At 37.4% G+C, this 11,142-nt stretch overlaps 1 protein-coding gene across 1 annotated transcript; it reads left to right on the forward strand.

Moving 5' to 3' along the window:
- The first annotated feature begins 940 nt into the window (after positions 1–940).
- On the forward strand, positions 941–11,086 carry ANKRD34B (ankyrin repeat domain 34B). The gene is made up of 2 exons (XM_058168868.1): positions 941–1,129; positions 9,098–11,086. The coding sequence occupies exon 2, from the start codon at positions 9,138–9,140 to the stop codon at positions 10,644–10,646; it is 1,509 nt and encodes a 502-aa protein (XP_058024851.1). The 5' UTR covers positions 941–1,129; positions 9,098–9,137; the 3' UTR covers positions 10,647–11,086.
- The last annotated feature ends 56 nt before the right edge of the window (positions 11,087–11,142 follow it).

Raw genomic sequence — 11,142 nt, forward strand, 5'->3', positions numbered from 1 at the left:
ACTGACAATAAAGATTTGAATTTGAATTGATAGGAAGATGTCATTCTGGGAATTTCTGCTTCAGATGCACAGGAGAGGACTAGAGCTCGTTTGGCTGTGTAGCAATGTTGGAAGAAATATCCATCTGGGTTCAGTTCCAAGTGGGGACAAAGACACTGGAAACATGGAGGCTGCTTGGAAAGATGGTTTAATGGTGGTCAGGATCACATGGCTTGAGTTCCTGAACAGAAAAGGGATGAGATCCTGTGTGCTCCCTGGCTTTATGCTTTTTCTGAGCTTTGAACTTTCTGGGTGGGGGTCTTAGCTAGCCTTGCTGGCTGATGTAATCTTCCCAGGTGCCATGTGGTGAGTTTCAGTTGCTAGATGGATTCTATTATGATGCAGATGATGGCCCATTGACAAAGGTGGGGGGGTGGCAGGAAGTTGCAGGGAGCTGCTTTGTCTTTAAAACATGTTTCTCCATTTCTCATCCAGGGAAATATATTCTGCCTTTTAAATATTTTCTAAAATATTTCATTCTTCTAGGAGGTGGGTGGATGCTAAATTCCTACAGCAACAACAGGTAATAAGGCAGACAAATCAAGTGAAGTCAACAAGGGGCTGAGCAGGTTGCATAAGTCCCAGCCATCGGAGTTGATGGAACTAAAACGTGGTTTTTCGACAGCCACAATGAGAAGAAACCACGTGCTCACGCGATTCACGTGTGTGAATCCAGCTACTATTAAAGATCTGCTTCCCTTTCAGCTCTGAACGACTTTTTCCCTGAATTAAGCGAGCCTGGGGAGGCGGGGAGATTGCGCGCGTTCGCGCCCCCTCCACTAGTTGCTTTCTGGCGGGAAGCGCCCCTTATTCCCTCAGCCGGCTTGTTCTGCGCGCAAAGCGACCGTCGTCACCCACCTACTTAGAACCGTCATTCCGCATTGAAGCGGCGGGCCGAGGAGGAGGCGAAAGTTGCTCCGGACTGTGTGACCGTCGGGAGGACCGTAAGCCATCCGGGCTCCTTCCATCCCTTTCCTCTTCGTCCCTTTTTCTCCTCCTGCCCGGAGGAGAAGCACAAAGAACCCCAAGTCTATAGAAAAGGCAGCTTTCCGCTCTCCAAACTCCCCTAGACGGCCGCTTCTTCAAGCTGGTAAGTACTTCAAGCGGAGCCGGCAGGCGAAACCTTGTCGTCGGGGGTGGGTGGGGCGGGGGGGGGGAAGAGAGAGGACGGAGCAATTTAGGAACGGCTCCTTCGCTTTTCTGTCATTGCGATGGATTCGTAGGGTGACGGTTGGGTTGCCGCTCTTCGAGCGCCCCGGACGGTTTACTCAGCCGTGCGCTTTGGAGACGCCCTAAGACACGGGTCTCCAACCTTGGCCACTTTAAGCCTGTCGGACTTCAACTCCCAGAATTCCCCAGCCAGCTTTGCTGGCTGGGGAATTCTGGGAGTTGAAGTCCGACAGGCTTAAAGTGGCCAAGGTTGGAGACCCGTGTCCTAAGAGTCGCTCCAGGCTGCCAGCGGGATTTTGGGCAGAGTGGTGAGGTGGGCGAGAAGACGTTAAGCGGAGCGCCGTATCTTTTGCAGAAAGAAATACCGTAGGGAGTGACTTTAAATCCGGATCTAACTGGGAGCCAGGTGGTTCGAACTGAGTGGGGCTGTTGAGCCTGGAATAAGCCGAATAGGAACTTTATTGAAATACCCAGCTTTTCTCAATTGGGGAGGGGGCTCCTTTGCTGCATTGATCTGTGTGTGAGCAGACTCAGACTGCTGGATGGGGTTTATGGGAATTGTGGCATCCAGGTTTGAGAAAGCAGCCTTTAATCCTGTGTTAGAACAGGATTTTCTGAAAAGGGGTTTGCTTGTTTTTAATATTGCCGTTTTATAATTCACTATGAGAAATTTGTACAAAGTGTTGCATTTGTGCTTTATAGAATATGATACTGTAGTTATACTCAGAGGTGGGTTTCAAATGTTTTTACTACCGGTTCTGTGGGTGTGGCTTGGTGGGCGTGGCATGGCTTGGTGGGCGTGGCAGGGAAGGATATTGTAAATTTCCATTCCCAGACCACTCCAGGGGAAGGGTACTGCAAAAATCCCCATTTCCTCCAGATCAGCTGGGACTTGGGAGGCAGAGAACAGATGGGGGCGGGACCAGTCAGGATTTTTACTACCCGTTCTCCGATCTACTTAAAATTTCCGCTACCAGTTCTCCAGAACTGGTCAGAACCTGCTGAAACCCACCTCTGGTTATACTTAATTAAAAGCAGAAGATTCAGCTAGAATGCAAAGGTGGACTAACTATGGTGATTATACTCTGCCTATCCCAGCTAAAACTGTTAGATTGCTATACAGTAGTGTAGGTGGGGAGCGAGAGAGGGTCTAATTTTCTACAAAGGTAATTTTAAGATTCCTATATAAGTAGTTAAAATGGAAAACTCCAAATACGTGGTAGGATCTCTTGAAAAGCTCTGCAAAGATCTCATGCCCAGCATGCACATTGAGGCATGTTAATTTTTTTATTGCCTCAATCACTGAAGTTACTCTAAGTGACTTACATGCCTGGGTTCAAACAAATATTAATAGCTAATCTTTAAAAGGTTGCAATGTGATGCCTGCTGATATAGGGATAACTCGTATTAAAGATGAACAAGTATCCGTTTGATAGAGGTTGTTTCCTAGGAATTATTAGGAATGGCCTGTTTTTATAGCCCTGAACCTTACTCAGTGCCTATTGATTTAGGATCAGTCAATTTCTGAATACAGATTTGAAGCTAAATGGTGAATTTGTGTCATAAGGATCAATTGCATTTTATTTCAGTAAGACTTGCATAACATCTTATAGGGTAAGGTCTATAAAACAGAACCAAAATAGAAATGGAATTACTCAAAACATCCTATCTCATTTTTGTTCCTATAAGGGGTAGTATATGGATAATGAATAAATAAAAATAAACAGTGGGTACTTAAACTGAAATTCACCAACTGCAATTTGGATGATTTTGGCAGTCAATTTAAAAAGTTTAAAAACAGGTTCATGGAAGATCAGCTCCTATAACTATTAGTATTGATGTCCATTTGCTGTATCTTCAATCATAGAAAGCATTCTTTACATATTGATTGCTGTGAATTTATAGTGGAGGGAAGTTATTACCTCAGTACGTGTTTGTGAGTTTCTCAGTGCATCCAGTTCACTACTCTGTGACGCAGAAACAGAGTAAACATCTGTTGTAGCTGAGCTACTCTGATGTTCCTATGACTTAAAATACAAGCCTACAACTTTTCCTCATCCACCTATCCACTTAGGAATGTTTGTATGTTCCTGTCACAGGATACCAGAAATTTATATTGAACTAGATTGGTTTTCATGGATTGCAATGCTATAAAAATATTTAAGGTGCTGCAATATTTTTAGCATAGTGCTAAACTTTAAGCCATGTTTTGCAAACTATATTATATAATAATGTGATAACCTGGTGTACCTGATATTAATATAGGTTAATATCACCTATATTTGAAATTGGTTTTGTACTATGCAAGTATTAAGTGGCTGAAAGTTTCCTTATTAATTGTACCATACAGAAGCAGTGTTATAAGTCATCTTGTAGTGAAATGTGTTGCTTTTAGCTAGCTTAGTGATCTCTTTGTTTTGGTTGTTTGCACACAGTATTTTAGGCTAAAATATTTTTTGATTTAGTATGTTCTCAAACCTAGAATTAGAGAATCTTACATTCATCCATTCACCAGTGAACACATCTATAGTAATCTATGGATGGCTTCATATATGAGCATATATGCTCATATATGAGTATATGAGCTATATTGGGCTGCGGTATTTACAAATTACTGTATTGTATTGATGTCCATTTCTTTGTTTAAATATTTGACCTATTTCAATTTTTCGTAGTGACTATAGGGTACAAATCATTAGTTCTAAAAGTTGACATCAATTTGATGACACATAATCATTGATTTTGTCAGAACAAGAAACCTCTATCAAAGGTTTTGCGAAAGATGCAGATAAACTATAATGCTGAAAGAGGGTAGTGAGGATGATTTGGACCTATTTTTATGAGGATAAATTAAGGGAATGCACCTTTTTATGTGCATGAAGTGGGGTCAAGTAGAAAATGAAAACCTGTCTCTTGTTCCAGAGTGAAGATCATGAATTAATCTTAAATTACAGGAAGGAGATTCTGACTGAATATTAGAAAATTTAGCAGTTGAATCAATTTCTAAGGGAGGTTGGAGCTCTTCTTCCTTAGATGTGTTCAAGTTCAGCCATCTGTTGAGGGAGCTTTAATTAGGATTACATCACTAATAAAATTGGACTCATTAACCTAAGTGCATCCTTCCAATTCTCTGATTTCTTTTTTAAAAATGGATACTGCCAACGAATAGCAATGCTATATTCAATCATCACTATTTCTAAGAGATCATAAGCAGATATTCTCTATATTTTTATTTTTCAAAAACTTCATTGAAAACTTCAGCAAGGAATTAAATTAATATTCTGCATGTCACAGATGTTAGAATATTATGCATTCTTTGAAATGATTTAAAATTTAATGCCTCTCCAGTACCCATCTTTTTGTACAAAATCAGCAACACTGTTTGCCAAGAGTAGAGGTAGACATTTTAATGCATTGCCCAAGATATATACCCATTTAACAACAGAACAATCAAATGAAATATTGGCTAGCAATAAAATAATTTTTCTCTTAATTGTTAGAGTGTAATTTTCTAATCTTAAGATGTTTATAATATTTATTTTACTTAATGTTTTCATAAGCAGACACACTGTATGTATGAAATAAAAATGGCAAATTTATTTTCTTGGATAGTCGATGAAGACCTGTGTTATTGTTAGGGATGATCCGTCTGTCAATCTAGAATTAATGTAATTTGCAGTTCCATTTTCTACAAAATGCAAAAGTCTTAGAGGTGCATTGGAATGGAGTTGTTGCTTAGTGATGAAATTGTGCAATTGACTACAGTAAAGATTTTCACCTTTATATTGTGTGTTGTTGAATTTTGATTGCAATTACATTTAACTCTTGCTTTGAATACACAATCATTTTTTGCCAGACAACTGTGCTTATAGTTGTCTTTTTCAGCATATCCCATTAGTGATCCTGCCAATCACCTCCCTTTTCTGAAGCAATTATATTCTTCAAAATCAACTTATATATCTACCTATTTATTTTTCTCATTATGAGAGTGGCTTTGGAAAATGCCCTCAATGAAGAAAACCAGTACAATATATAGGAGAGGAACTTTCAAACAAGTCCCAGGCAATGCAGTCTTCTCCCCATTGTGGTGATTTGGCTCCCATTCTCCTTATACAAGGATAACTGCTGCATGAACTGCTTCACTTAGGATTGAAATTCCACAGACATTCCCATTGCAGCATCCCCATGGTCAAGTGATCAGAATTAGGACACTTGGCAACTGGCCTGTATTTATGATGGGTACGATGGTAATCATTCTTTGCGACCTTCAGATAAGGAAAGTCAATGGAAAAGCCAGATTCACTCAACAGCCATGTTACTAATTTAACAACTGCAGTGATTCACTTAACAGCTATGATGGGAAAGGTCATAAAATGGAGCAAAACCAATTTAACAATTGTCTTGATTTGCAATAGAAATTTTGTTTTTTACTTTTAGTATTACATTTTATTTTATTCAAAAATTTAAACTACAAACCCTGGATATAAATGATAACATCAGAAAACCACAATTGACAAAATAAAAATGAGTAAATAAATCTAGTTAGTAATTCATAGTGGCAGCAACCCCCAATAGTTGAAACCTTCAGGGAAAGAAGGTGGTTTAAACCTCATTCCTAAATGGCAACAAAGAGCAGGTCATCCTCATATGAGAGGTAGGCTTTTCCACAATTCTGGGTTAGTCACAGAGAAAATGAGTTTCCTGAACCCCATTGCATTGCTTCAGGGTGTGTGAAAATGCACACCATGCTTCTCAACTCACATATATGGGATGGGCAAATTTTTATCTAGAGAAGATGTTCTCAGATATAATTCTTTTCTTTTTTTTAATTCAAAAGGTTTTACAGAAAATTCCCCCCCCTTTCCCCCCACCTCCCCTCCCCCCTCCCTTCCCAACCCCCCTCTCCCCCCGACTTCCCGGAACGAGCACAAGGTATAGTTAAAAATAAAACAAACATATGCTAAAAATTTCGTCCCAACTTAATTATACCCTACAATCATCAATTCCTAACTTCCCCAAAACAATCAAAATAATACATCATAATCATTCAAAACAGTCTGATAACTCTTAGTCTGATATCTACTTTGAATATAGTCAATCCATTTTTTCCATTCCTTTAAGTATCTTTCTTGCGTATTGTCTTTCAAAAAGGCTGATATCTTCGCCATCTCAGCCAAATTGGCAACTTTCAATATCCATTCTTCTATTGTAGGTACTTCTTTTTTCTTCCAGTATTGTCCTATTAGTAATCTTGCTGCTGTTATTAGATTTAAAATCAATTTAGTCTCAATTACTGTACAGTCCGTAATAATTCCCAACAAAAAAAATTGTGGCAGGAACTTTATCTTCTTTTTCAAAACATTTTGTAAAATCCACCAAATTTTTATCCAAAAGGCCTTTATATCCTTACAAGTCCACCAAATATGAAAATATGTAGCATCATCACAATTACATCTCCAACATTTTGCTTGCATTTCTGGGTACATACACGATAATTTCTTAGGATCTAAGTGCCATCTATAAAACATTTTATAAAAAATTTCCCTCAGATTCTGTGCCTGCTTTCTCAGATATAATTCTGAGTCAGAATGATTTGTACAGCTGGGGTTCATCAAGTTAATGACAATAACTTGCTCTTCTATTAACTCTATTGTATGACTTGAAACTATGACAACAACAATTTCAGCAACACAGTTATTTTCACACAGTAGAAAAGAAGTATAGAAAAATATTGTGGCAGTTAGTACATTGTAAAGATAACACTTATGGAGATGCAGAAAAATAGATGGGAAAATCATTATTTAATATTTTCGTTGCCTCTATTCAAAAACCCCCATTCTTTAATAGACTCTACAGCCCATTTAACTGGGGACATAAGTGGAATTTTTACTTCACCAATGTGCTAATTTTTTTGTTTAGAACTGTACCATACAATGGCTGTAATTGATAAAGTAGCTTGTTTGACTACAGTGGAAAAAATATCTTTATTGAACCATGTACAAAAAAGCCTCTATAGATCGTTCAGATAAATATTTGGATAAGCTTGGCCATAAGAACATTATTATTTCAGTATCAATAGGGAACAGGGAAAACATTTTCTGCACAAACTGTTTTATATGTAGAAGAGCTACGTTCAGGTGTTCTTTATCTGAAGCAAAATGAGTGTTTTGGATATATTGATTCTTACTTGGAATATGATAGAACAGCTTTATTCAGGTATGGATAGAAATGCAATTGTTTGAAATAGAAGGGTTTTGAGAGAGGATGAGAACAAGGAAGATCTAAAAATGTTAGCCCTTGGGGACTGACATATCATAGATGGAAGGCGGGATGATGGGCAGGCTGATGGGATCTGCTACACTGTGAGTTCCTATGCGAAGGAGAGAGTTACACATCAACCTTGCTCCGTTAATCCAATAACATCTCTCCAGATTTCACCACCACCACCAAAGTCCAGAACAAAATCAAACATTCCAGGTTTTGCTTTGACTGACCTATGGCTTATCAGATTTCTGGAAAATTATGATTTATTCAGGTTTCAAATAAAAAACATTTTCCATTCTGTGCCCATCCCGCTCCAAATTTAGGAAAAAATATCTGGCATGGAGAACTGGTTTTCTCTGTGTCTGGAATTATTTCCAAATTTAAAATGCAGGGAATACTATTAGACAAGAATGCTGATAATATGCAAAAATTAATGTCAGTATTGAATTAATTCTGAAATTACAGTATGTATTGTAGTAATTAATGAAAAGCAAGATTTTTGTAAAATATAACTTTATTATACAATTCCTAGCAATTTCTAAATTTTGTATGCCATATCAATGTTCTAGACTGGTCATTGTCATCTGCCCCTGTTCTGTGAGCCTTGCTTGATACATTTGTTACTTTAGCTAATTCTGGTCTAGAATTAATGGAACTATTTTTTAATATTCTAAAACAAAAATTAGCTAAATACAGTTGTATATCCCAAATATTAAAGATGTATATTGTATATGGTGTGGAAATGGCATCTGTCTGATATTTCAGAATCCTTATTTTTTGTATTTTGTACTTGCTTTTGTTTAGGGAAAGCTAATTTTGGAAGGATTGTCTTTTAAAAATTACTAAGCATTATTCTGTTGCTGCTTTTAGAGAGTGATATCTCTATTCTATCTTCACTTCTACTATTTTCTATGTTTGTGAGGATACATATGGAAAATTAGAAAGCCCTCTATGAGTAGAGCCAATGTTTCCAACCTTTTAGGATTGCAGTGTTCAGAAAATGTCAGGTTATCTGCAAGAAGGGTGGCTTTGAAAAGTCCAGATGCCAGCAATGGGATTACTATGCATGTAAAAAAGGAGCAGGGTTTTATTGCATGGTATTAATCACCATCTTGACCTTTTTAATGCCCCTGCAGACATCCCTGGAACATGTAGTGGGATTATTGAAAAATAAGTGCTGGGAAAAGACAGACAGTTCCCATAATTTTGCGTTTATTAAAATATCACTAGAATATTCTTTTATTCCATCCTCCATAAGATCACAGGTTTAAAGGGAATGGAAATAGAATGGAAATGTGCTAATTTACTTTTCCTCTGGGATGCTGGTTTTATCTCAGGCTTAAGGGACAAATCTTGAATTCCGCTCATAGGATCCTCCTCATTTTCAAATTGCCTACAGCATTGCTAGTTGCCTATATAGGATATATATAATTATTTTTTTATAACTAAAAGCTAGTTGCCTATATAGGATATATATAATTATTTTTTTAAAATTAAAAATAGGTTCAACTATTTTACAGAGCCTACTTTTATTTTTATTTTCCCTCGTCAAATAGAAGTTTAAATGTTTAGGTGTTATATTAATATTCTATTCTTTTTCCTGTTTAACTTCTCTTAAAATTAGGTTACATTTCAACTGCTCTAATCATCACTTGAAAAAAAGGATGGAAAAAGCCACAGAATTTTCATCAGATGGCAACTCTTTGATTAAAGCTGTTTATCACAGAAGACTTCGCCTTACAAGATTATTGTTAGAAGGTGGGGCCTACATTAATGAAAGCAATGACCATGGTGAAACACCTTTAATGGTTGCTTGTAAAACAAAACATGTAGACCATCAAAGTGCTAGCAAGTTCAAAATGGTGAAATATCTTTTGGAAAATAATGCAGACCCAAACATACAAGATAAAACTGGAAAGACAGCTTTGATGCACGCCTGCTTGCAAAAAGCTGGTCCTGAAGTGGTTTCTTTGCTCATTAGAAGTGGAGCTGATTTAAATTTACAAGACCATTCAGGAAACACAGTTCTTCTATATTCAGTGAATTCGGAGGATAAGGAAACTCTAAAAATTATTCTAGATGCTTGTAAAGCAAAGGGAAAAGAAGTTATAATCATCACCAAAGACAGATCTCCATCTGGAAAGCATAGAACTAGGCAGTTCTTAAATGTGTCTCCTCCTGATGTTGATGAATGCCAGTTTTCAGGTTCTTGTACTTCTCCGTCAGAAGTAGAAGTTAAAACAACTGTGCCCCCTCCTACAGATTCAAATGACACAAACGAGTCTCTCTTTAATTTCAAAGAACTGAGTTATCCTGGAAGAAAGGAAGGTGCATCTGAACAGCATTCTCCTTCTAGAAAAATACACACAGGTCCTCAAATGCCAAACACCAAAATTTACTCTGAACCTTGGATGAAAACTTCCTCTTCACTCTTGAATCAGAACCAAATACCTTGTTTACAAGAAGAGCTTCATGATATAACTCCAGAAGAAGAGTTATGTTTCAAAATCAATAATCTAGCCCTGTCTAAGAGATATATCACTAGGCATCATAGCATTGATATTAAGGATACCCTTAATTTCTTGAAAAGCTTTGAACAAACTGCCTCAAGAAAGATGTCATGTGATGAAATAAACTCTAATTCACTTTTTGGTGAGACTGGTCAGAGTGAAATTCCTTCAGATCAAAATCTGGATTTGACCCATATGAACTTCATTTCCACCCTGAAAAGCATTGTTCAGAGGAGAAACCTGGGTGCAAACCACTATAGTTCTGATTCACAGTTAACTAGCTTAGGGCCTGTTACAGAAGACAGCAAATTACTTCTAGGGAAGAAAAAGCTTCTTTCACCATCTCCATCACTATCTTCAAGTTCTAAAGAATTGATTGAAAATATGCCTCCGAGTTTCTTAAGCAGGAGAAATCATGCTATTCTAGAGAGACGGGGTTCAGATCACACTGCCCTGGCTAGACCTAACTTTCTCCCCCCATTAAATGTGAACTTTCATTCCCCAATCTCTGATCTCTATAAGATAAATAACATATCTTCCTATGGACAAAAACCCCTAATTCCAGCAGCACCAGCTTACCCCAAAGACTTCAGGAGCACAACTCTGTTGACAAGAAGACAGTCATTACAAACAGAGCAGATCAAGCAGTTGGTGAACTTTTAGCAAATGATAAACAATGATTACAAATGTGTGCCTGCTTCACTCAATTTTTTTTTCCTGTATGAAAATTAGCTGCTTAAGCATCTTTGTTAACAATTACATCAGCCATTATTTTTTCTAACTTGATGTTGAAATGAAGCTTCAAAAAAGAACCAAGTCTTGTTTGATTGGAGAAATATATGTCCATATATAAATGGATCACACATGTAAACCTTAATATTTATTTAGCTGTAGCTTAGCATGTTGTGTGAACCCAACCCATGGTAACTTATGAACAGTATCTGTGACTTGGCAGCTTATTTGAATTCAGCTGCAGTGAGCTACGAAATACTGCTGCCCTCATCATACATTCCATTATAAACATGGAAGATTGGATATTCTTGCTTAGTATTTTAAGCTACAAGTTGTTCATAGAACACTTTTAACATTAACAAATGTTAAGCAAGTGTTTTTATACAGTCTACTGCATCCTTCTCCAGTGGATCTTCCCAGGCGTATT

This window comes from Ahaetulla prasina, chromosome 2, assembly GCF_028640845.1.
Source record: "Ahaetulla prasina isolate Xishuangbanna chromosome 2, ASM2864084v1, whole genome shotgun sequence".
Lineage (NCBI taxonomy): Eukaryota > Metazoa > Chordata > Lepidosauria > Squamata > Colubridae > Ahaetulla > Ahaetulla prasina.